Source organism: Nomascus leucogenys, chromosome 8, assembly GCF_006542625.1.
Source record: "Nomascus leucogenys isolate Asia chromosome 8, Asia_NLE_v1, whole genome shotgun sequence".
Lineage (NCBI taxonomy): Eukaryota > Metazoa > Chordata > Mammalia > Primates > Hylobatidae > Nomascus > Nomascus leucogenys.
The window spans coordinates 12,319,329-12,346,554 of NC_044388.1; the positions used below are offsets into that span (position 1 = coordinate 12,319,329).

General features: G+C 42.9%; 1 protein-coding gene across 2 annotated transcripts in view; it reads right to left on the reverse strand.

The window, feature by feature from the left end:
- Positions 1-8,250: 8,250 nt before the first annotated feature.
- Positions 8,251-27,226, reverse strand: part of ESYT3 (extended synaptotagmin 3) — a 48,644-nt gene continuing 29,668 nt past the window's right edge. The window contains exons 8-24 of one of the 2 annotated variants that reach the window (XM_030816757.1): positions 26,889-27,009; positions 24,577-24,747; positions 23,651-23,733; positions 21,486-21,534; positions 20,893-20,982; positions 20,376-20,438; positions 20,212-20,274; positions 19,593-19,661; positions 18,949-19,035; positions 18,062-18,211; positions 16,241-16,734; positions 15,468-15,566; positions 14,782-14,913; positions 12,817-12,922; positions 12,653-12,702; positions 12,253-12,323; positions 8,251-11,369 (exon numbers count right to left, since the gene is read on the reverse strand). In XM_030816757.1, coding sequence (XP_030672617.1) covers positions 12,287-12,323; positions 12,653-12,702; positions 12,817-12,922; positions 14,782-14,913; positions 15,468-15,566; positions 16,241-16,734; positions 18,062-18,211; positions 18,949-19,035; positions 19,593-19,661; positions 20,212-20,274; positions 20,376-20,438; positions 20,893-20,982; positions 21,486-21,534; positions 23,651-23,733; positions 24,577-24,747; positions 26,889-27,009 — 1,864 coding nt within the window. In that variant the 3' untranslated portion in view covers positions 8,251-11,369; positions 12,253-12,286. The remainder of the gene's footprint in view (positions 11,370-12,252; positions 12,324-12,652; positions 12,703-12,816; positions 12,923-14,781; positions 14,914-15,467; positions 15,567-16,240; positions 16,735-18,061; positions 18,212-18,948; positions 19,036-19,592; positions 19,662-20,211; positions 20,275-20,375; positions 20,439-20,892; positions 20,983-21,485; positions 21,535-23,650; positions 23,734-24,576; positions 24,748-26,888; positions 27,010-27,226) is intronic. The other variant, XM_030816758.1, reaches the window with a different exon arrangement.

Genomic DNA, 27,226 nt, shown 5'->3' on the forward strand with positions numbered 1-27,226 from the left:
TGAAAATTATTCTCCTCAGCACATGAATCATTATCAAGGATAGAGCATATGTTACATCACAAAACAAGTCTTAAAACATTCAAAACATTGAAATAATAATAAGCATCTTCTCTGACCACAATGGATTAAAAGTAGAAATCAATAGAATCTTGGAAACTATACAAACACTTAGAAATTAAACAGTATGTCCCTGAATGACCAGTGGGTGAATGAAGAAACTAAGAAGGAAATTGAAAATTTTCTTGAAACACGTCTCAAAACCTATGAGATACAGCAAAAACAGTAGTATGTATGACAGGAATTTATAGCTATACGTGCCTACATCAAAAAAGAAGAAAAACTTCAAATGACCAAATGATGCATCTTCACTCTTTTCCCATTTGCCCTGAGCATACTTGCCAGGCGTCCTTACAGCTGCAGTGTTTACCTTAAGATAACTTTGCCATGAAATAGCTAATTTTTATTATTTTCACATTGTTGTAGTATATTTACTTTGGAAACAAAATACATCATTCTATTTATAACATTGTGTTTTTAGTAGTGGTATTTCCATTTACAAAATGCAGTAATACTCGATTGCTGAAATTGTCAAATCCTAGAAATTGTAGCATTCCTACAGGTGATGTTAAGATCATTCTCAAATAGGTGTTGGCTGAAGATTCGTTTGACGAATCTGATTTTTCTGAAATAGATGATTCTCATGATTCCAATGATTCTGACGTTAGTTTTGTTTAGAAATAACTACAGGAACAGTTTTTATATTTTATTTTCACATTGAAAATCAGTCAGATTTGCCTCAGCCTCAAAGAGCATGTTTATGTAAAATTGAATGAGCACTGGCAGCGAGCTGCACTTTTTTTTTTTTCTAAACAGGAAAAGGTTAAAGAACTAGAAAAGCAAGAGCAAACTGAACCCAAAATTTGTAGAAAAATAATAAAGATAAACACAGGAATATATGAATTAGAAATGAAGAAAACAATACAAAAAATCAATGAAACAAAAGTTGGTTTTTTGAAAACATAAAATTCACAAAACCTTTAGTCAGACTAACAAAGGAAGACTCAAAATCAGAGGTGATAAAAGACATTACAACTGATACTGCAGAAATTTAAAGGATTATTAGTGGCTACTGCAAGCAACTATATGCCAATAAATTGGAAAATCTAGAGGAAATGGATAAATTCCTAGACCCATACAACCTCCCAGGATTGACCTATGAACATGAAATCCAAAACCTGAACAAACCAGTACAAGTAATGAGATCTGAGCTGTAATAAGTCTCCCAGTAAAGCCTGAGAACCAATGGCTTCACTGCTGAATTCTACCAGACACTTAAAGAAGAATTAATACCAATTCTACTCAAATTATTCTGAAGAATGGAGGAGAAGGGAGTACTTCCAACCTCATTCTGTGAGGCCAGTATTACCCTGATAGCAAAACCAAAGACACATCAAAAGAAAACTAGGCCAGGTGTGGTGGCTTCACACCTGTAATCCCAGCACTTTGGGCGGCTGAGGCAGGTGGATCACTTGAAGTCAGGAGTTTGAGACTGGCCTGGCCATCATGGGGAAACCCTGTCTCTACAAAAAAATGCAAAAATTAACCAGGCATGGTGGTGTGCACCTGTAGGCCCAGCTACTCGGGAGGCTTAGGTGGCAAAAAAAACAAACTACAGGCCAGTATCTCTGACGAATATTGATGGAAAAATCCTCAACAATAGCAAACTAAATTTAACAACACATTAAAAAGATCATTCATCATGATGAAGTAGGATTTATCCCAGGGATGCAAGGAAGATTCAACATAAGCAAATCAATGTGATACATCATAGCAACAGAATGAAGGGCAAAAACCGTATGATCATTTCAACTGATACTGAAAAAGCATTTGATAAAGTTCAAAATCCCTGCATGATTAAAAAGAAAACCCTCAAAACACTGTGTGTAGAAGGAACATACCTCAACATAATAAAAGCCATATATGACAGACTCACAGCTAGTATCATACTGAAAGGGGAAAAACTGAAAGCCATTTCTCTAAGATCTGGAACACAACAAGGATGCCCACTGTTATTCAAAATAGTAGTAGAAGTCCCAGCTAGAGCAATTAGACAAAAAAAGAGCATCCAAATTGGAAAGGAAGAAGTCAAATTATTATTATTTGCAGATGAATATGTTATTTGGAAAAACCTAAAGACTCCACCAAAAAACTAGAACCAATACATTCAGTAAAATTGCTGGATACAAAATCAGCTTACAAAAATAAGTAGACTCTGCCTCTACTTCCCCCTCCCCCTCCCCCTCCCCCTCATCTTGACAGAGTTTTGCTCTTATCACCCAGACTGGAGTGTAATGGCACAGTCTCGGCTCACTGCAACCTCCGCCTCCCAGGTTCAAGTGATTCTCCTGCCTCAGCCTCCTGAGTAGCTGGGATTACAAGCACCCACCACCATGCCCAGCTAATTTTTGTACTTTTACTAGAGACTGGGTTTCACCGTGTTGGCCAGGCTGGTCTTGAACGCCTGACCTCAGGTGATCCACCCACCTCGGCCTTCCAGAGTGCTGGCATTACAGGCATGAGCCACTGTGCCAGGCCAAAAAATAAGTAGACTTTCTATATGCCAATACTAAACAATCTGAAAAAGAAATTGGAAATTTACTCTTGTAAATCCCATTTACAAGAGTCACAAATACAATTAAATAGGGATTAACTGAACCAAAGATGTGAAACATCTCTACGATGAAAACTATAAAACACCTATGACAGAAATTGAAAAGGACACCAGAAAATGGAAAGATATTCCATGTTCATGGATTGGAACAATTAATATTGTTAAAATATCCGTACTACCCAAAGCAATCTACAGATTCAATGCAATCCCTATCAAAATACCAGTGACATTCTTCATAGAAATAGAAAAAACAATGCTAAAATATATTATGGAACCATAGAAGACCCAGAATAGCCAAAGCTATCCTGAGCAGAAAGAACAAAACTGGAAGAATCACATTTCCTGACTTCAAATTATGCTACAGAGCTATAGTAACCAAAACAGCATGGTACTGGCATAAAAGCAGACACATAGACCAATGGCACAGAATAGAGATCACAAAAACAAATCCACACACCTACAGTGAACTCATTTTTGATAAAGGTGCCAAGAAGATACACTGGGAAAAGATAGTCTCTTCAATAAATGGTGCTCAGAAAACTGGATATCCATATGCAAAAGAAGGAAAATCAACCCCAAACTCTCACCTTATACAGAAATGAAATAAAAACGAATTAAAGACAAATCTAAGACCTCAAAACTATGAAACTACTACAAGAAAACATTGGGGAAAATCTCTAATACATTGGCCTGGACAAAGGTTTCTTGAGTAATATCCCACAAGCAGAAGCAACCAAAGCAAACATGGACAAGTGAGGTCACATCAAGTTAAAAAGCTGCTCCACGGCAAAGGATACAGTCAACAAAGTGAAAACCCACAAAATGGGAGAAAATATTTGCAAACTACCCTGTTGTGGGAAGTCAGGACCCTGAACAGAGGGAATGGCTGGGGCTGCGGCAGAGAAATATAAATTGTGAAGATTTCATGGACATTTACCAGTTCTCAAATAATACTTTCATAATTTCTTACACCTGTCTTACTTTAATCTCTTAATCCTATTATCTTCGTAAGCTGAGGATGTACGTCACCTCAGGGCCACGATGATAATTGTGTTAACTGTACAAATTGTAAAACATGTTTGAACAATATGAAATCGGTGTACCTTGAAAAGGAACAATAACAGTGATTATCAGGGAACAAGGGAAGACAGCCATAAGGTCTGACTGCCTGCAGGGTTGGACAAAATAGAGCCATACTTTTCTTTTTGCAGAAAGCTTGTAAATGTACCTGCAAGTAGGGAAGATATCGCTAAATTCTTTTCCTAGCAAGGAATATTAATAATTAATACCCTGGGGAAGGAATGCATTCCTGGGGGGAGGTCTATAAACGGCCGCTCTGGGAGTGTCTGTCTTATACAGTTGAGATAAGGACTGAAATACGCCCTGGTCTCCTGCAGTACCCTCAGGCTTACTAGGGTGGGGAAAACTCCTGCCCTGGTTAATTTGAGGTCAGACTGGTTCTCTGCTCTCGAACCCTGTTTTCTGTTGTTTAAGATGTTTATCAAAACAATACGTGCACCGCTGAACATAGACTCTTATCAGTAATTCTGCTTTTGCCCTTTGCCTTGTGATCTTTGCTTTTGCCCTTTGTCTTGTGATCTTTGTTGGACCCTTATCAGGAGTTTTTGATTTTATCCTTAGAAGCATGTGATCTTTGTTTTCCTTTTTGCCCTTTGAAGGATGTGATCTTTGTGACCTACTCCCTGTTCTTGCACCCCCTCCCCTTTTGAAATCCTTAATAAAACTTGCTGGCTTTAAGGCTCAGGTGGGCATCACGGACCTACTGATATGTGATGTCACCCCCAGAGGCCCAGCTGTAAAATTCCTCTCTTTGTACTCTTTCTCAGCCGGCTGACACTTAGGGAAAATAGAACCTATATTGAAATATTGGGGGTGGGTTCCCCCGATACTACCCATCTGACAAGGGATTAATAACCAGAATATATAAGCCGTATGTCCAAACACCTCTACAGGAAAAAAATCTAATCCAATTAATGGGCAAAAGATTTGAATAGACATTTGTCAAAAAAGAAGTGATAAATGGCAAACAGGCATATGAAAATGTGCTCAACATCACTGATCATCAGAGAAATGCAGATCAAAACTACAATGAGGTATCATCTTACCCTAGTTAGAATGGCTTTTATCCATAAGACAGGCAATAATAAATGCTGGTGAGGATGTGGAGAAAAGAAAACCCTTGTACACTGCTGGTGGAAATTTAAATTAGTACAACCACTATGGAGAACAGTTTAGAGGTTCCTCAAGAAACTGAAAATAGAGCTGCTGTAAGATCCAGCAATCCCACTGCTACATATCTACCCAAAAGAAAGGAAATCAGTATATCAAAGAGAAAACCTGCACTCCCATGTTTGTTCACAGTAGCCAATATTTGGAAGCAACTTAAAGTATCCATCAACAGATGAGTGGATAAAGAAAATGTGGTACTCATACACAATGGAATACTATTCAGCCTTAAAGAGAATGAGATCTTGTTATTTGCAACATTGATGAAACTGGAAGATCATTATGTTAAGTGAAACAAGCCAGGCACAGAAAGACAAACATCACATGTTCTCATTTATTTGTAGGATCCAAAATCAAAACGATTAAATTCATGGGTGGTTACCAGAGGCTGGAAAGGGTAGTGGGGGTGAGGGTGGAGGGGGGGTGGGGATGGTTAATGGGTATTAAAAAATAGAATAAGACCTACTGTTTGATAGCCCAACAGGGTGACTATAGTCAAAATAATTCAGTTGTACATTTTAATATAACTAAAAGTATAATTCGATTGTTTATAAAACAAAGGATAAATGTTTGAGGAGATGGCTACCCCCATTTTCCATGATGTGATTGTTACACATTGCAGACCTGTATAAAAATATCTCATGTACTCCATAAATATATATACCTATGTACCTGCAAAAATTGAAAATTAAAAATTATTGGCAGTATCAAAGTTTGCATGTATCTCCAAAAAAATTATTACAGGAAATTGCTGTGAGACGATTTGGAAAGAAATGCAATTTAAAAATTAATGTAAATTTTGTCAGCTGGCTTAAGAGCCTGGTTAAGACTTAGTTTAAAACAGAAGTTTTCAAACTCTTCTTCAGAGGGCTAGGGCTTTATTGAAGGTGCCTCAAGGGCCACTGAGAAGGATAGTGCCACTAATAGAAATAGCTTTAGGCTTTCCCTATCAGATCCACTTTTATCCAATTTTTATTATTAAAAATATAAGAATAGTGCAGTTATTGTTTAACAATATTTATTTAAAATGTAAAATGTTGATTTTAAAACAATTTTATTGATGTATCCTTGACATATAATAAACTGTACATATTCAAAGTATACACACAATTTGATAAGTTCTGATATATACACCTGTGAAATCATCACCACAATCTAACAGACATACTCATCATTCCAAAAGTTTTCTTTGCCCCTGGTAATCCTTCCCCACCTTCTCCCCTCCCTCCTATTATCCTGACTTTTATCACTTCCCTTGGTTTTTTTTTTTTTCCAAATAGCTCTGCCACTTTTGTGTGTCTGTATATGCCTAAACCAATGTAGTTTTGACTGTTTTTATAAAACTGGAATCATATTGTGTATATTAAAAATATTTATTTTGGGGCAACCTGCTCGGGTCCCCTTCCACACTGTGGAAGCTTTGTTCTTTCGCCCTTTGCAATAAATCTTGCTACTGCAAAAAAAAAAAAAAAAATTTATTTTGTTCAGTATTACGTTTGTACTGTGCATCCATGTTGTTTTTGTTAGGTCCAGGTCATTTGTTTTCATTGCTCTATAGTATTCTATCTATGAATATTCCACAATTCATTTGTTCTACTAGAAGTTGGCATTTGGGTCATTTTCAGTTCTTGGCTACTGTGAATAGTACTGCTATCAACGTGCATCGTCATACACTTGTATGCAAGTTTTCTAAAGTATATATCCAGAACTGAGATATAAACAACTGGGTCATAGGGAAAACAAAGGGGAAATGTGCATAGCCATACAGGCCATGTACTACTGTACAACTTGAGGCAGTAGCATTTCTATAGATAACGACGTGAATGAAGCTTCCGGAGGTGTACAGAGTGGTGACTTTGGTAGGGAATGTTATCTTCAACTTTAGGAGAAAAATGCAAAACTATTTTCCAAAGTGGTTGTACCCATTTATACTCCTCCCACAGCAATGTATGAAACCTCCCACTTTTCCACATCCTTTATGCCAATGTATAGAGCTATTATTGTCGTTTTAATATTTATTTCCCTGATCACTAATGAAGTTAAGCAACTTTTCATTTGTTTATTGGACTTTTGTGTGTCATTTCTGAAGTGCTTCTGTGTCTTTTGCCCATTTTTCTATTGGATTGACTTAGTAATTTGTAAAAGTTACTTATATATTCTGGACATGGGCCCTTTGACAGTTATATGTGTTACAAATGTCTTCTTCCATTCTGCGACCTGTCTTTCCATTTTCCCACAGTATTTTTTGTTGTTGTTGTTTTTTGTTTTTTGAGACATGCAGTGGCAGGATCTCAGCTCACTGCAACCTCCGCCTCCCAGGTTCAGGTGATTATCCTGCCTCAGCCTCCTGAGTAGCTGGGACTACAGGCGCGTGCCACCATGCCTGGCTAATTTTTTGTATTTTTAGCAGAGGCGGGGTTTCACTGTGTTAGCCAGGATGGTCTCCATCTCCCCACCTCGTGATCTGCCTGCCTCGACCTCCCAAAGTGCTGAGATTACAGGTGTGAGCCACTGTGTCCAGCCCTCCCATAGTGTTTCTTTTTTTTTTTTTTTTAAAGAGATGTGATCTCGGCCAGGCGTGGTGGCTCACGCCTGTAATCCCAGCACTTTGGGAGGCCGAGGCGGGCGGATCACGAGGTCAGGAGATTGAGACCATCTTGGCCAACACAGTGAAACCCCGTCTCTGCTAAAAATACAAAAAATTAGCCTGGCATGGTGGCACGTGCCTGTAGTCCCAGCTACTCAGGAGGCTGAGGCAGGAAAATCAGTTGAACCCGGGAAGTGGAGGTTGCAGTGAGCTGAGATCATGCCACTGCACTCCAGCTGGAGTGACAGCAAGACTCCATCTCAAAAAAAAAAGAGATGGGATCTCACTGTGTTGCCCAGGCTGGCCTTGAACACCTGGGCTCAAGTGATCCCTCCCACCTCAGCCTTCCAAGTAGTTGGGACTACAAGTGTGTGCCGCCACACCAGCCTATAATTTATTTTTATGAATAGAAGTACCTAATTTTCATGGAGAGATGTGTGGTCTTTTAGTTAGTGTTCTTTGCGTGTTATGAAATCTTGCCTTAGTCACAAGTTGTGAAATTATTCTCCTATATTACCTTAACAGCTGTATAGTTTTGCTTTACACAGTCTAATATAACTGGAGTTGATTGATTTTTGAATGTGATATGAGTAAAGGACCATTTCATATTTTCGCACATGAATATCCAATTGTCCCAGCACCTTTTATTGAAAAGTCTATCTTTTCCCTTTGTTCACAGTGCTACCTCTGTCATAAATTGAGTATCTATATGTGAATGGGTCTGTTTCTGGGCTCTTTTCTGTTCTTTTGGCCCAGTTGGCTCCCTGCACTAGTACCATTCTGTCTTAGTTATTACAGCTTGAAACTGAACCTTGGCGTTGAGTAGGCGGCTTTCTACCCTTTGTAGTTCTGCGTACATTGAATCTGCTTATCAAGTTACACACACAACCTGTTGATTTATTGGGCTTTCATTAAACATATAGATTAATTTGGAGAGAAATGGCATTTGTTGGGTTTTCCAACCTCAAACATGGCATAGCTCTCCATTTTAGGTTTACTTTAACATTTATTTAAAAAGTTTTAGTTTTCTTATAGGGGTTGTTGAATGTATTCATATATATTGATATTTTTATGCACTTATTTTCTCTTAGGGAACAGAACTACATTTTTTTTAACATTATATCAAGCAAGCTTGCTGAAGACTTTCTGGTTAATTCTAGCAATTTAGATTATCTTGGATTTCATGCTCATGATCATATCATCTGCACATAGAAGTTTTGGTTAGATGTACCTATTTTTGCCCTATTACTCAGGCTGCAATACATTGTTGAATAGAAGTGGCAATAGGGAGCATCTGTTTCTTAATATGTTTGCTGCCATTAATAGAAATCTAAATGATTCTTGGATGGATCTTTTAATCTTTTTACTTTCAACATTTCTGTTTGATGTGAACCTCTTATAAACAGCATATAACTGCTTTTTACTTTTATTTCATTTGATATTCTAGATTTTAATAGTGTTTATTGTAATTACAAATATATTTAGAAGTCTCTTGACCATCTTTTGTATTGTCTAATTATGTCTTTCTTTGCTTTCCCCTCCTACTTTTTGCAGGGTTGATTTTTCTTTATAACCTTTTCTTCACTGCTAATTTGGAAGTTTTATATATCAACTTTATTGGCTTTCTGCTATTACTCTATTTTCATAGTTATCTTGCAATTTTGAATACATACTTAGGAGACAGAAACGACATTGCACAGGTAACCAAACATGAAAAATTTAACCACCTTTTACTAGTTAGCAATTCTTGTATTTACTACTAAATGGGGTAGAAGTGGACTCTAGGGGATACAGAATATCAACTTCGGGATGCAGATCCTTCCCCCCCAGGGGTAAGGGAGAGTGAACAAGAAAGGAAGTTAGAAACTAAGTGCCTCCCTACCAGGCTGAGATTTAGACTTCCTCTGGCAGCCATAGGACCATGCAACTCACTTGTGGCTAAGAAACTTGCCAAAAGGTGTTGCCTGCTGATAAAACATGAATGCCATGGTTCTTGGGGCATGAGCCAAGGGTAAACTGTGGGGTACTTAGATGATTGAGAACAGCTCTATATGCCAATTAGCTAGCAGCCATGGAAAACATCAGAAGAAAAGCCCCTTCTTCCTGCTATAGCGTGTCCTTCCATCGCCCCCTATTGGCAAAGCCAAACATCAAGCCTGCCAGGAAAGGAGCAAAGGAGACAGACGTCAATTTGAAGCTGAGAGGTAATGAATTAGTTACTGACTCACACAGAGTTATATTTTTAAGATAAGTATCTTTAGCTTCCTAAATAAGATATGGTCTTGAATACTTTCTTCTGAATCAGCCTAGCTGCCCCTTCTTAGTTGTTAGTACTAGCATTTTAGTTCTACTATGTTTCTGAACCCTTGCAAAAATCTTTGGTTATTTGTTTATATCTTGTGAACAATCAAAAATATTTTATGGATTTCTTTGCTCTCCACTGCTTCTCACATGCTATTTCTGCCTTACTGGTACATTTTCCTTCTTGCTGAAATATTATCTATGGCTATTTTTCAGTTTGATATTCCTGTGCACTTTATATTTTTTTAAAAGTCTGTTTTTGTTTTGCTTCATAATTTTTGCCCGTGAGTTTCCCTTTAGTGACAGCCATCTGCTGCAGCTGTCACACATGTGCCCTGGATGGGAGTGGCAACCCTGTGGGGCCAATTTTATGGTTGCCTCCATCAAGGCTTCACAGGATTCCAGGTTCTAAACCAATATTCACATTCCGTCCTAGGTTTGGGGGTTTCTGCACCAAGTTGATGTTAACTTCAGACCCTGTGCTCCTGCATTATTAGCTGATTGTTTCCACCCACTGCTGAAAACCAATTCTTGTCCTCAGTGGCAGCCAAGGTATTAACAACTTTTCAGGCTCCCTGCCCCTCACACAGTGCCTATATAACCTTGCCTCCTGTCTGGTGTGTACTAAAATTCTGGTTCCCTTCAACATTTTAACTCCTCTTCAGACCATCACCAGGTATTTACCTGTGTTGCCTGACACAGGTAAAAACGGTTCAATTGACCATGTTTAAAATAAATGTTTGTGGTTTAAGTTTGGAAGAAGAGGGGTAGGTTTTCACTTATCTGCCATTTTGATTAGCTGTTTTAGGGGTGCTAATGTTTTGATGTACATATGATACATTCCCTTATTTCTCTGGTGCTTCTCCATTTTCAAGGCACTTGTCTATTTAGGGAGCAATTAGAATGCCATCATGAGGTAGACAGGGTAGGCATCAATGCTACATTATGAGAATTTGCCATTTAAAATAGAAACCTCAGCAGAAACAAATTTCACCATGCATCTTCTATGTACTTAACACAGTCTTGGATGGTGAGGGTGAAAAACAATTCAAGTAGCTGGAATTGTTCCCTACTGTTCAACTGGAGAGTAAACAAATATTAAATAACAAATACAATATAAGTAGCTGCTTAGCATGTAACCTTAGCAGGTGCCTAATCAACATTTCTTAAAACTTAGTGTTATAAAGGCTGGGAACTATTAAAATGGAAAATACTCAGTATCAACAGTAAATGCTACAGGCCGTGGGAAGAGGCCATTTCACTATGGATTGACTTACTTAATAGAGGAAATAGGTTTGAGACAGGACTTGAGTCGGCAGAGCATAGTATTTGGACGATTCTGGAATAGAACATCTGCGTGTGAATAAGGTGGCAGAAAACTGGAATAAGAGTAACATGACAAAAACTTTGTTCTCGAATGTTGCCCTGCTTCAGAAAAGTGGCAGTGAAGGCAGAGGCAGAGACAGAAAACTGACGGCAGGTAGTGTCGTCTGAGTTGGTAAGAGAGAAGAGGAGGTCCAGGAATGTTAGAGGGGATGAGAAGTATATTTGGTCTTGTAAAGTCTGAAATGTAAAAGACATGCTTGTTTAAGTATATAATTTACATATTTTGCTTTTAACATGTTATTTAGGTGAACCAACCATCTCTTTAGAAAAGTTGAATAGCCTAAACTTATCTGATAGCTTCCTTTTCTCTGATGGTGACACTCTTCAGCAGTCTCCAGTGCTTTGCTATGAGAGTCAGACATAGACCTGGGTTTGGAACTTGGTTTGCATTTTCCTATGGAAATAATGCTACATGCTGGAGTTTGGCCCTTAGACTACACTAGAGTATTTAACTCAAGATATTTAAGTATATCAGTATAACGTTTTTGCCAGTAGGGAAATACATTTTTAGCTCCAGGTCAAATAAAAGAACAAATCTCTAGGCATACAAGTACCACAGGTGGCAGCCAGAAGGGCTTTGGCAGTGTTAGCTCTTGGCAGTTTTGAGTTGGGTCACTTTCTATTTCCATAAAAAAGTGACTTCCCTTTGGCCAGTCACTGCCCAGGAATTCTGGTAGTGGCTCCAGAATCAGACCTCCCCCAGCCCCTATGCCAAGGGCAGGACACTTTCTGGTACCTACATTCAGGTAAGTCCTAAATCAGATGGTATATAATTACCTACTAAAAAGTGGCACTTGTTTATGTATATAAACACTGAGGTTTGGATAATTTAGTAGGCACAAATATAACATTTCTTTCTGGACTTGAACAAAAAAACCAACCAAAAAACGTAGTTCTTGCTTTTAAATAACCTCTTCCTTATGCTATATTCGGTCATGGAGTTAAATTCCACACAAGAATTATAGGTATATAATTTCAAGTGGTTGTTCTGATTTAAATGACAAAATATACATATATTTGATGTAAGTGATCCAAAGGAAAAAAATATATACATATATACATTTTAATATAAAGGTGAGTGATAAGGATTATCATCAGCTTCTGGGCTGTCCATTTGGAGTCAGCTCATACCTGTAAGACAGTTAGGTTTGGACTTAATGTTAGTAATGACAGTATGTTGTGGTAACAGCACAAACTGCCTAGTCCTGCCTGCCTGGGCCTCTGTAAGACCAGCAGAACCTGTCTCTCTGTAAGTTGGCCAGCGAGGGTTCAGGGTTAAGGCTAGAGTTTACAGGTGTCTTTTAGGGTATCAGTGAGATCTGCAGGCAGTAAAGCCTTAAATAAAGGTGTTCATCTCCCTCCCTTCTTGATAACCAAGGGAGCTGAAACAGTACTGAAAAGGGAAAACTGTCTTGAATAGCAGGATAACAGTGATAAAATGAATGAAAGGGCACACTTACCATTGTGAAAAGCCCTTAATCAGATCTTCTTTTGATAAGTCAATCAGTACCTACATAATCACAAATAATTAGTTCCCCTCCAAAACACTGCATTAAGGAAAGAAATTGGGATAAGGTGAATTGATCATAATCTCCTTGGTATATCAAATATCTCTTGTACTTACTTTTCCTAACTCCTTTCTTCTGTGTGAGCCAAGTGGTCTACTATTTTTCACTGCAACGTCTAGTGACCTCTTCTTTACTTCTTCCATGGAAACAAAAAATTCAAATCTTTAGGAAGCAAAAAGGAAGTGAGAATTATGCATTTCATTCAGTTTTCTTGAAAATCTAAAGTGCTTCATCCATTTCCCTACTAAAACAGAAGGTACAGACTATTAGGAGCACCTAGAGCAGGACTGGCTCATAACTACTCACAATGTATCATTATTACAGATAATATCATTATTACAGATAATTACCGTCCAGTGTTGTTCACAAAACCCAGAAGTATTAAGAGGCTGTTTGCTTACAAGTGCCTCAGACTGCTGTGGCTTACTTTGCATCTATCTTTTCTCCAATTCTACCCTTGCTACCCCTCTTTTTTTTTGAGACGGAGTTTCGCTGTGTCGCCCAGGCTGGAGTGCAAAGGCACGATCTTGGCTCACTGCAACCTCTGCCTCCTGAGTTCAATCAATTCTTCCGCCTCAGCCTCCCGAGTAGCTGGGATTACAGGCATGCACCACCACACCTGGCTAATTTTTTGTGTTTTTAGTAGAGATGGGGTTTCACCATGTTGGTCAGGCTGGTCCCAAACTCCCGACCTCAGATAATCTGCGTGCTGTGGCCTCCCAAAGTGCTGGGATTACAGGCATGAGCCACCACCCCCGCCCCTGGCTACCACTCTTTTAGCTGGCCCTCCTCACTCTGAACAGTACCTATTCATAGGACCACCTCAAACCCCTTCTCAGTTTTTTTCTTACCAGCTAAGGGCTAGAACACTGAACAGTTAGTTAGGTTTGCTGCAGTTGCATGGAAAATAGTGGCCACCTCCTATGGAGTAAGGCAGAGGAAACCTCTTACTTTTAGGTTTATTTTTAGGGTGGAGGTTGCCTTCCAGGTAGTCCAGGCTTATCTTGCTGTCATACTTAGAATTAGTAACAGATTTAGGTTTGTCACAAAAGTCAAATGTTAAACCTCTTCCCTCGTATATTTCCACATAATTTTTTTTAATCCCTTAGCCACGTAGTAGCTACCACACCACAATTTTGACATCTTTTTATAATTATGTCAGAGCTCCCTTTGAGGGCAAAATGTCTTGTGTGGCTCTAGAGTATAGGATGCTGCCTGGCACAAAGCATTCAGTAAATGTTGAATGAACAGTCTCTCTTCGTCATACCCTTTTCTTGATACTGATGAACTCTAAAGTGTAGCTCTTGAAGGAACATAATAGTTCTTAGACATGGCCCAAAGAGGACTCAGTGTAACCCTTTTTAAAAAAGTTATTGGGCAGGAAAATTATGAGATGTAGTATTTTCCTAAGCTGGCTAGAAATGTCTTTTTAGAACCCTGAAGCAGAAGGTACACGCTGATGAGATTCAGACTTCTAAGAATAAAAATATTTGGGATAAGACTTGCCACCACTGGCCCATCAAAAGCAATTAATGTGATTAGAGTCACCCTTGTCCCCAAGGACACAGGTGGACAAGCCTTTGTGGAGAACAAAACATCACCTATGTTTTGTTGCAGGAGGGAAGACAGGCCAAAGAGCTTCAAGCTTTAGAGGAAATTTTAGGTCCTCAGGCTCAAGGAATGTTTAACTGCTGGAATTAAAACAGATCAAAAAAATATTTGAACATTCAAATCTTTTTACTACCAGAGAGACTTCATTTAAACAGAAAGAGTAGGGAACATTCCATATTCAGGAACACTTTAGCCTCTATGAGCAGTAAGTGTAGGTGGCCATTTTGATAAACTTCTCTGGCACTCCATTTTTCCCACGAAAGAACAGAAGCTTCATGAAGTCATAGACTATGTTGTCTTGTTCAGCCATAGCCCCTTCCAGCATCTGGCAGGCTGCCAGGCAACAAAACAGGTACTTGGCAAATACTTGAATGGGTGAGGCACTCTAGACAGGCCACCAGCCCACTTACGTCTCATCAAACAGGGGTTCCAAGGTCTTCCGCTTCACTGAAGTCTTCTTACGACATGCCCACTTCCTTTCTGGCAACAAGTAGACACGGACGTAGGGATCAGCTCCACTGGTGGTACATGGTGTTAGGTTTCTGATTTGGTGTCAAAAACATTAGGGAAAAAAAAAAGGGCCCTGGTTTTCAAACACTGAAAATACTCATTTGAGAGAAGGCTATATTAGCCATTCAGCATTAGATACGCTTGAGGATAAAAATGCTCAGCGGTCCTGATGATCAAAAGTAATAGTCTGTAGAATTTAGAGGACAAAATATCAGATGCATGGTTTTGATACTACTCCATGCATCTTTATAACGCTTGGAGTAGAGCAAGTACTTTCCTTCTAAGGGAAGTTTGAGATTCTCACTTGGAAAATGTACTGGCTACCAGCCACTCCAGACAGTCTTGCAGTGGTTGCGTCTGAGCAAAGCCCTTGGCTCTTGAGCTTATCAGCACCACTGAAGAATGATGGCCAAAGTGCCCCTTTGAGGACTTGATTACAGTGTTCAGGCCTTCAAATCTCATTTTTTCCCCCAAAGTGTTATTTATCTTGGGACTATGTGCCTTTTCATTGCTCTGAGTGTCCCTACTGTGATTTATGGTCACCTGATGCTCCCAAAGGACCTCCCTGGCCCTAGAATCCCTTTACCTGCAGCCATTGATTAGCACGCTGAGGCAGCGCCGCAGACACACATAGCGCACTGTGAGCTGAATCTCGCCCAGCTGCCGTCGCCTGAGGTCCCCACCTCTGTAAAGAAAGAGCCCATCACTTCTCTCGCCATAACAACCATTGGCCCTCTTCCCCCACCCGCAAAGACAAAGAAGCATTCCTGCTTGAGGAGCATAGAGCCATGTAGGATAATAATTCGCAGTGAGTTTACTTTCAGTTGGAATTCAGTTCCATCCAGCATTCATGTATAATTATCCTACTTCATAGTAGGAAGAATGGGAACCATGAAGTGGGATCCGCCTTTGTATCATGATTCCTTTTGGGACCTTGAATGAATTTATTAAACTTATGATAGTTCCATCTTGTAGGGTTACTGTGAAGGTTGAATTAAATCAGGTAACATGCTAAGCCCATAGTAAACCCTTCATAAATGACAGCCATTTATTACATAATTCTACATATTAAGCTTTCCATGTCATCCCAGTATAACTCAATGGTTCTGCTGGAAGGGACCTTACCAACCAGAGTCCAGCATCTATTTTATAGTCAGTACGCAGCTAGAGCCATAAACAGCCTGTTTGGCTCTCTCTCCCTTGTCCTGTGTTCTTTCTACCACACCATGCTGCCTCTTAGGAAGGTATTTTGTAAAAAAACAATTTGCACAGAAATGTAAGTTCATATCTACTTTTCCATCCAGCGAGGTATTTTTCATACAGGCGATTTTAGAAAAGATTAAGCAGAGAGGTGCATACTCAATGTTGAGGCTGATATCTGCCAGGTCAAAGCAAGAAGAGGCCAAGGAGTTGAGCGAGGACATGCTGGGAGCCAGCCTCTTGGGCGGCCATTCGAATGGGGAGGCAGGGCATTTCATGGGTCTGGGTGACTTGATGGGCCCTGGAGAGTGGGGACCTGGGACAGTCAGGAAGATGGTGGCTGGACTCTTCTCCCCCACAGGCTCACAGAACCTTTTGGCACTGTCCTTGCCTTTAGGCTCTGGACCTGTCTCTTGGGGTGTGGGCTCAGTGGCAACGGTGGTAGTACTGGTGGTGGTTGTGGTACTCCTGGATGCGTCCTTAGTATCAGAAGCAGGGTCTGGGGTACATGGCAAATCTGTAGGGCCTTCTTCCTGAGGTTGGGCTTTGGGACCCTGGTTGGTAGCCACTTTCTTGATGAGCAGAGGGCCTTTCTTTAGGGCTTCAGGTCCTGTGTATGGGCTCCCCAGCTCTCGTTCCTCCACTTGCAGGAACTGCAAGCAGATAACAGGGTGGCTTATGAGCTGAGTCACCACTTCCACAACCTCAGCCATTGTTTCCCATTCCCCCTTTCCCCTCAGTTGTGAATTATAAAGACCCTTCCTAGGGAACTTCCATTTCCAGTAATACATACGGTATTCCAAATATTCTGAAAAACTTGTTAGAAATGCCAAATAAAATGAAGCAAACATCCTTTGAAATGCATAGCCAAATTCACAAGAAAATAAGGATAATTCTGTTAAAAAAAGAAAAAATCTGAAAAATAAAAGTTAAGCTTTCCTAGGGTTGAATATCAACCTTGGAATTCAGGGAGTTAGAAGAGGCTAGGAGCTGAAGGGAAGACCCATGAAGGTGGGATCTCTTTAGTTTAAAAAGTAGTTTAGGCTAAAAATTATTCTGCCTACTGGCAAAGACTAATGACAAGAACATGTGTTTGTCACAGCCTGTAGTCTGGTTGAGGGGACAAAGTCTTTCCTAATAACAGGGCACCTCATAGGCCTGTCCTCAGATGAATTTTGAGTATAAATATGAGCTACCTGTGGGATCTTGAAACCCAAAGTTAAGAAATATACATAAAAATGGACTCAGGTTTGTAATGCACCTGAGGTACTGAGCTGCAGCAAAAGCAGAAGCTCCCTGGAAGAGAACAACCTCAATCCAGGTCATAAAGGAACACTGAACATATGTTTGCAATCCAAGTTATAAAACAGAAATGAGTCGCCATCAAAAAGCATCAACAGACAAAACAAACAAACATCAAAATTTAACTCCCAAGATCTTCAAATAATAGAACTTACATATTAATATATTGTAACATATTTTCAAATGACCAAAGATGGAATATAAACGTGAGAAGATAATAAAATTCTATGAGAAAATACCAAATAGATTTGGAAAAGATAGAAATGAAAAATCACCATTGAGAAAACCATGAGCAGGTTAAACAGCAAACTAGGCATAGCCAAAGAATTAGTGGCCTGGAAGATAGCTCTGAGAGAATTAGAATGTACCACCATGAATACAGAGATGGGAAATATTTAGTTGAGGTCAAGAGACATGGAGGGTAGATGAGAAGGTACATTACAGAAAATTCTAGAAAGAGGAATTTAAGAAGAATGGAGGAGAGGCAATATTTGAAGAGCCTGTATCTCTTCAAATATTGACTCGCTCCCATTCAGTATTTCAAAATTGATGAAAAACATGAATCCATCTCCTGGCTTCTTCCAGGCACAGAGCAGGTGCTTAGTGCTGGAGCAGTACACCCTGCTCCATTGCCAGAGCTCTATTCCTCCCCTCCCCCAGGGGACCAGAGAGATTTACCCGAAGCACCAGCCTCATGGAGATAAGGCTGTCCAGGCCTGAGTGGTCCAGCTGAAAGCGCTGCTCAAGAGTGAGGTCAGCATAGGGGAGGATCTGGCACAGGGGGACCTCCAGCATTCCCAGAGCACACTCCTGGTCATCATCAAGCACCTGGGCAGTGGTCCAGTCACAAAACAAGAGGATAACCAAGCCCCACCACTCCACTACTAGTATCTGAGCCCCAGCCAAGTTTGGGTTTACTTCAGTCTGTACTGTGCTTCTATGGGCATCTGGTCCTATTCTGAAAACTAGAATGGGATCACGCCAGACCTGGTCCTTATCTTCTGTCAGGGAAGATAGATAGTGACTCAGAGTAGAGGCAATTATGATCTGTATGAGCTAGTCTGTTAAATGCCCAGAGCCAGGGGACTTTGGGGACTGATGAGCTGTGCTGCTCTCCAGGCAGGGCTCAGGGCCCCAAAAGATCCCAGCTCCACCACTTGTTGGTCGTGAGATCTTGGACAAGACATTGTTTTTGCCTCTCTTTGCTTACTCTACAGATCTTTTGTGAAGATTAAATATGTATCTTTTAAAGTGCACCATTATTAATGTCCTGTGTAGATTCTAGCACAGGCTACTCTGGGTACTGTGTAGCAAATATAAAGACCCTTTTGCAGGGAAAGTCAAGGGACTTGAGGATTTATCCTCCCACATCCCCCTATACAATGACCTCAGGCACCAGCCTTAAGGAGATGAGGCCTTGTGGGGCCTCAGTGTCCTCTCTCACATACAAGGGGCTGACTTGAAACACTGCCAGGAGAACCTGCTCAAGGTGCACTTCAAGCTTCCCAGCCCGCCTGGCTTAGAAACCTCTTAACTCTGTTTCAAGAGCCCTTCTTCCAGCAAACCTTCAAATGGAGCTGCTCAGTGGCCACATTGTGCACAAAGAAGGAGAACACCTGGCTCCACACAGGGTCCTTGTTGTGGGGACAGGTCTGGGAACAGAAGAGGGAGAGATCATTGAAGGGTTACGTTGGGCAGAGCTGGATACTGGCACCCTCTGCTATCACTCTGGCCACCAGGTACCATTGGTAACCTTAGCTATATGCCTTGGGATCAGACCCAGACACGCTACAGCTAGTGGGAGGCACTAGGATGGGACAACCACACTCAAAGGCAGGGAGTGGTTTGCCAGGAAGTTTTACAGGGGAGCTGAAAATTATATTGGCCTTAGAGCTCACTTCAGGAGAGGACAGGCCAACAGGATTTCTGCTGCTGGACTGAGAAAATTCATGATTGGTGGAAGGGACACGGGCTTCAGAACCATGCCCAAGCTTGAACCCTAGGTCTGTGTCCTTGGTCAAGTCATTTATCTCTGATCCTCAGATTCTTGAATTATAAAACTATTTTGTGAGGTTATTCTGAAGACTAAATAACATCAAGTGCCTACTAGGCATTCACCATAAGTTAATTCCCCTCCCTTTTGCCTCTCTCCCTGAGAAGGGCTGGTCCTTGTTTCCTTACCCCAGGGCTACACACCAAGCTGTCTTACCTTACTCGTATGTGTCTTCTTGCCTACAGATAGTTTGACATAGGAAGAAGGGTCTTTGCTGACCTTGTTCTGTGAGGAATCAAATCCATAACAGTGAAGGTGGCATAGTCAGTATCAGCTTGAGACAGTCCTACCCCCAACCCCCAGGAGCATCTGGGGGAACTGGGGCCACCCAGTTACTTCTCTTTGAGAGAAAGCTACTCTAATGCCCCAGTCCCCCTGGGCTGTCATTACTGTGCAAGCCCCAGGACAGGACCGACCCCAGAAAGCAGTTCCAAGTTAAAAGACCAGAAGCCAGAGCTGGGCCTGGCCAGGCACAGGCTCTTGTTCCCTGGGGCTATGACAACAGAGTGGAATCTGGCTCCTTCTCTTAGCTGTGTGACCCAAAAAATGATAATAAAAATGAATGACACAGTCATCATGAGACTCAGGGATAACAAATGTGGGGGATGAGTTGCCAAGCCTAGTGCCTGGCACACAGTAGACTCCACAATCAGCACCTCTTGTTATCCCCAGGCTGTGTGTGCACAGACTGTGGCCCAGAAGACATGGGGTTGTGGTTACTCTGGGGAGAGAAGCTGTGATTTGCCCTCCCTGGAGTTTTTAGCCACATACTCACTCTGGCAAACCTGGAGAGTTTTTTGGCTTGATATTCACCATTCAGGTAGTCAAAAGGGTTTCTCTACAGCACAGGAATAACCGGGTTAAAGCAACACAGGACAATTTGAAAGTGATGGGCACTTTGTTGCTTGTGTGTGACACTCTGGACATGTCATCACTTACCGGCAAGTTGCAGGCACTCTCCAAGAAGACCACGAGAATGGCAGTGGAAAGGCCACCATGGTCCTGCAAACAGACACAGACCCTCACTGGGTACTCCTAGCAGCAGGACAGAAAGACTGATTTTGGAGAAGCCTACTCATGGCAGAAGAAAGCCAGCTAGCCTTCACACTCCAGACTAGCTGCCAGACGACCTCTCACAACCTAGCCTTTTGTTGAGGTTAAGGATATAACTGGTGCATGACAGATTCAAGTTAGACACTGAGTGGATTTCCCTATGAACTGGGAGGACAGGCATTGACAGAGTTCTAAGGACCCCATCATCTAAAGATGATGGAAATGCTCAGAGGACATTTGCTGAGAGCCATCAGGAGCTGCCCTGTGTGGAGATGGGCTGAGTGACATGTTCTTCAGGAGGTGAGCAAGAACAGGGCATCATCTCCCTCCCTCCACCTGCACACATCTGGCACGTGTGCTCCTCCACCTTTCTGCTAGGGAGCCCTTGACACCCCACACTCACCTCAGTCAGAGCTTCTTGGTCAGTAAGCAATGAAAGCCACTCCAGCCGCAGGTGCAGCCGCCCGCTGGTTGTGTCATTCAGGACAAACCACTGTGGAGTAGGGGCAGAAAGCTCAGGGAAAAGGGCCAGGGAGATGCTACTGATGCTCTCTGGGTAGCCCAGTCCTGAGACTTGGTGTCCTAGTAGGGACAGGGAAACCCGTCCTAGTATGGGAAAAGGTGGACCAGCCCAGACAGGGTATGCTCTGGGCTCAGAGGGACTGGGAGATGTAGTTAGAGGAAGACAGAAGTGCTACACTGTGGGATTAAAAAAATCCCAGGCCCAGCCTGCCCTCCCCTATAATGTGACTGTCCCCTGCTGGGGTCCTTAATCTGTGGGTATTTCCCAGGGAAACTTCTTCCAGCCGGGGCCCTGGAGAATACCCTGGAGCAATCTGTGTCATCCAGCTCTTGCCCTGAGGATGGACATGTGTGCAGCCTAGCACAGAGGGGGACCACAGCATAGGAATAGCTGGGCTGAAGCAAGCTGCTGGAGCTGTCCACAGGAAAGGGCTACCTTGAAACTCCCCCGAGGGTTGCAAGCACCAACTGTACCTCATCCACCACTCTCTTGGTCATGACATCTTCAAGGCAGATCTGCAGGCTGGAATATATAGGGAGAGGGGATTGGGTCAGCTCAGAGGAAGAAAGCAGCGAAGGGCATGGAGGCCCACACTGGACTTTGTTTTCAGATATCTGAGTGTGGCCATTAAGACAGAGGATCTTACCCCAAGGAACCAATGGGAGACCAGCATCAGCTCGAGTGAAGGAAGGACTAACTACCATCAGGGCTGCTCCCACTGGGTGTGCTACTTGGGGAGGAAGGGGGCTCCCATCCCCAGAGGGGACAAGCAGAGGCTGCTGGACACATCACCTCTGGATTTCTCAATGACAGTGCGACTAGCATTTTGAGTGGGATGATTCTTCATTGTGCAAAACTACCCATGCATTGCAGGAATTTGGCCTCCTGGTCCTGTGCCCTTTAAATGCCAGAGGTACCACCTCTCACAGTCATGTTAATAACCCCAAATGCTCCTTCATTTCCAAATCTACCCCAGGTGCCCTACAAGGGAAAGTATAGTTGGCATGTGATGTCCTTCCCCTCCAAATCTCATGTTGAAATGGATCCCCAATGTTAAAGGTGGGCGGGGCCTAGGGAGAGGTGTTTGGGTCATGGGGGCAGATCCCTCATGAATGGCTTGGTGCCCTCCCCACAGTAATGAGCTCATGCAAGATCTGGTTGTTAAAAAGAAGCTGCGACATCCTCACTCCTCTTGCTCCCTCTCTTGCCATGTGACATACCTGATCCCCCTTCACCTTCTGCCCTGAGTAAATAAATGCTGGCACTGTGCTTCATGTACAGCAGAACCATGAGCCAGAAAAGCCTCTTTTCTTTATAAATTACCTGGCCTCCGGTATCCTTTATAGCAACAAAATGTGGACTAACACAGCATGTGTGTGTGAGAGGAGGTAACACCCACACCTCAGCTTGCCCCTCACTCACCCTGAGCCAAGCCCAACCAGAAGGTCCTGACAGCCAGAGGGGAAAATGTAATTCTATATAACTAAGAAACGTGCTTAAGCTCAAAACACACCTGAAATCAGTTATTAATACATCAAGCATGACCCACAAGCCACACTTCTAATCTGCAACATTAGAAAAATTGTAACTGTTTTCATTAAGATAAAAATAAAAAATGATAAGCAACATCTGGTGGTGAATCTATGCGTATTAACATCCAGGCTAATACACATAGATTCTGCTTGTTTCTGAAACTGTCAGATTGTGCCCCTCCCAGTTTGTTTTGTTTCTACTTTTCAAAATTACATGATTTTGGAAACAAGCTAAACAACACAGGAATCTGAAAATTTGGGTAAACTTGTCTTTTCTGCTTCATCTGAGATAAGCGGTGTTAACAGCCTGCCTTTCTCTGCTAACATGAACACATACAAAAATATGCATTCAAGGTTCCTCTCCCAGATGATGACTCAAATGACATGTTATGCCCAGCTGCTCTCCCCCACTTCATAATGGGTGTCACACCTCCAGGTTAATACAGAGATTCCACTTGTTTTTCAGAGCTGCAGAATATTCTGTAGTTTGGCAATGGAAAATTTATTCAAACATTCAGCCAGTGTTCTTTGAGGTTAGATATTCATTTAGGGGATGGGGGTGTTGTTTTTCTTCTATGGATAGTTCTACAATAAACATTTCAGATACTAGGGCTTTTATTTTATAGGAGATCCTGGAAGTGGGACTGCTGGACCAAAATACATGTTAGTTTTAAATTTTGATAGCCAGCCCCACCCTGATCATTTTCGTCCTCTCATACTCCTGAAGGGCTGGGTTCTACCCCCTAGAGCATGGCCCAGGGTTCCTTGGGACTGAGCATCTGGCCATCCATGCCAGCCTTGTCTACTACTCCAAATGGGAACTTGGTACATTATCAGGAAGACAGAAAGCAGAGCCATAATATAGAAATCTTGGGGTCCTCTCTATACCCCCCAGGGCCTAGGTCAGGGCTGGGCACTTGGGAGACATCTGGGAAGGTTTGTGGTAGGAATGTAGAATGGTGAGGCAGGTTGCCTGGCACAGTCACCATGTCAGGGTGACCAGAGAGGGTTGCTAGTCATTAAGTGGTAGGAGCAGGGTATCTAGCCCAGCACCCTGAAGGGAGGGAAGGCTGCCTCCAGGCCCAGCTGTGCGCCCTCCTCCTCACCTGCCGAGGAAGTCATCCCTGTCGGTATCCTCATCATACAGGTCTACCTCCAGGTCCTGTCCAGGGACTTCGTACACCATGAACTGGAAGGAAAAAGAGGTGTCTTGACCTGCAGGCAACAGTCGACCTTATGTATGACCCAAGGGGAGCCAAATCATGGCTCAGAATGCTAGCATGTTCCTGACCTCCTCAGTGCCTCAAGAACCCCACCCGTAAGAAGGGAGTGAAGCCCCTCCCCTGCGGGGGGAAGAGAAGATTAGAGAAAACATGTGCAAGCCATGGCAGAGCAGATGCCCAGGGGACAGTGGCTGTTTGTTCTGCATGGGCCATGCGGTGTCCAGAGCACCTGTTCATTACATTCTCCTGGCCCCCGTGGGTCTGCAATATCAGGAAGCCCCAAAAGCTGCCTTTTAGCACCTCTGCTTTCACTGCCTCACCCCAAACGTAACAGAGCATCCAGATGGTGTATTGGGAGCAGAAGTTGAGAGGGGTCACCTAGGGTGTGGCTCTTGGAGCGTGTAATCTGGGGGCCTTAACAGGCTGTGGGTCCCACCCTTCAAATAGTAGAGATTGTGGCTGAACTTAAGGAAGAACTTCAGGCTCCTGGTGTTTGGCTCTGACAGGGGAAGCTGAGAGGAGTGGAGCAGAAATGCCTCTAAGGCTCTTTCTCTTTGATTTGGAAACTTCTAACAAAGTTGGAAGGGGAAAGGAGGTAGGAATTTGCCTTCAGGCTGGCCCTTTAGTTGGGCCAGAGTAACCCAGTCTGGAAGCCTGGTAGATACGGGAGCGAGAATTCTACAGACCTGCCTGTCTCCAAGGCCCACTCCCTGCCTAGTGTTGTCCCTGGATTGCCTCTGCCTGGCATGACTCAGAGTGAAGGCTAGAGGGCATCAAGGGATTCCAGGAGCAGCCAAGGAGACCCTTACCTCAAACACTTCGTTCCAGGTGGGGTTCAGGTTCCTGTAGATGGTCCTACTCCGGAAATGCTGTAGGCCGATGCTCACCTTGGCGTAGGGATCTGACTTGCCTCGGAGCCCCAGAAAGTTGTCCTTCTGGGCCAGCTTCTCTGCCTCCAGCAAGTGCACTCTGATCACCCCCTGGAAAATGTCCAAGCCCAGGGCTCACAGCTGCTTCCTGGGGCCTCCAAGTCCTAGAGTATCAGAGCTAAAGCCATCAGAGATCACTGCTGCCCCCACATTGCCCCCTCCATGGTCTGGACCGGGAGATACAAGCCAGATACGGCAGTGACCTGGCCAAGGCCACACAGCAAGTGATGGCAGGGCTCTCTCCATCAGTATGCCCTGCCCACAGCCCTGGCTTCCCCACTCCCTGCCTCCAAACTGCCACATGAATGGCTTATTCAACTGCAGCTATTTGTCTCCCTCCTGTGCCAACAATCATGAAACCCAAGGAAGCTTCCTCATTTACTCCTGCCCCCTCTGTTGTGTGTCCTACATGTAGACTCCTACAAGGGAGTCCTAGCATCCCTTCTCCTGGCCCCTGTGGGCCCTGCCGGCTGCTGATGGTAGGTACCTGCATTCCTAAAGGCCCCAACACTGAGCCTCATCCCCACCATATTCTGGACTGTACTGTAGGGCAGACCCCCTCCCCACACTTGCATGAATAGATGTTTAAAAGGAAATAAAAGAGATATAACTCTGTTAATAAAGACCGGAGCACAGGAATTAGGAAAGGCATAGGTCATGGGCTTTGAGGTATATCTGCTTCCTAGAATTTTTTTTTTAATATTAGTAAATACACATGCATTTACTCTTTGACCCAGAAATCCCACTTCTAGGAATCTATCCCAAGGGCATACTAGCAAAAATATAAAAAGACATGTATGCAAGGCTATTCATTACACTGCTATTTGTAATAGTGAAAGACCCAACACAACATAATGGTCCATCAATAGAAACTGTGTTGAATAAACTTCAGTACATTCCCATAGTGAAGTACTTTGGAGCTCTTAAAAAGAATGTGGAAGATCTCTAATCTACACTGTCATAGCATGATCCTCATGACATACTCAGTGTTAAAAGCACACTGGGGGCCAGGCGCAGTGTTCACGCCTGTAATTCCAGCACTTTGGGAGGCCAAAGTGGGCGGATCACCTGAGGTCTGAAGTTCGAGACCAGCCTCGCCAACATGGTGAAACCTGGTCTCTACTAAAAATACAAAAATTAGCCAGGCTTGGTGGCGTGCCCCTGTAGTCCCAGCTACTCAGAAGGCTGAGGCTGGAGAATCACTTGAACCTAGGAGGCAGAGGTTGCAGTGAGCCAAGATCACGCCACTGCATTCCAGCCTGGGTCACAGAGCAAGACTCCTCGCTACCACTTCCCGCCGCACCCACCACCCAAAAAAAAAGCATGCTGGGGAAAACTACTATGCTGCCATCTATCGAAGAAAGGGGGAATTTGAATATAAGCAAATATTTGTTATACGACCATATATATGTATTTGTTCATATTAAGTAACAAAGGACAGGTGTGGTGGCTCATGCCTGTAATCCCAGCACTTTGGGAGGCTGAGGTGGGCAGATCACTTGAGGGTGATCTGGAGTTTGAGCCTGGCCAACGTGGCAAAACCCTGTCTCTGCAAAAAATACAAAAATTAGCCAGGCGTGGTAGTGCACGCCTGTAGTCCCAGCTACTCAGAAAGCTGAGGTGGGAGGATTGCTTGAGCCCAAGAGGTGGAAACTGCAGTGAGCTGTGATTATGCCACTGCACTCCAGCCTAGCTAGGCAACAGGGCAAGACCCAATCAATCAATAAAATGGAAGGATAAACCATTACTTATAAGTGAAGGGTGGGGAGTAGGTGGAGGGAACGAAGGATAGAAGCCAGACTCCTTAAAATGTAATTTGTTTTTTAATTGGACTTTGGAAATGTACAACTACTTTACGTAATTGTAAAAGGAAGTTAAGGTAAAAAAAACCCTAAAAATAGAGAATAGAATGAAACAAGTCAATGTAAATATTCATGGCCAGTTGTCACGAACAGAGGAAATATTCCAAGTAAGTTTAGAATGCAGTAAATTTGACACTACCTCCCAAGTGGGATACACCCCAAGGACAAAATGTCTTTAGTAATTATGACGTGGGCGATGGTGTTTGTACCATTATTCTGGGACCATCAAGCATTAGTGTGAAATAAAGCCAATGCACCACATTTGAAGGCTGAGAGGATATTTGCGCTGCCTCCCAGCAGGCTGGTCTGTGGCTAGTACTAGGTACTCACACAGGGCAGAGGGAAGCGCAGGTTGGTCAGATCCAGCCCCTTCTTCACAGGCACAGTCACACGGTTGGGCAGCACCAGGTGGGTGGCAATGAGGTCCTCCAGCAGGCTGTCTGACATGTCACTGGACACAAGGCAGGACCAGCTGTGGAGGGATGGCACTGCCTCCCCCATGCCACCTGCCACTCCATCCCTAGCAGGAACCAGGAGCCTAGCTTGGTAGGGTGGGCCCCACCTAGAGAACAGCCCTGACCCCACTTGCCTGGGTAGGGGTGGGTGTGCCTATACATCGTGACAGCCCCTGACATTCTATCTCAACACAAGTCCTCCCACCTACACGT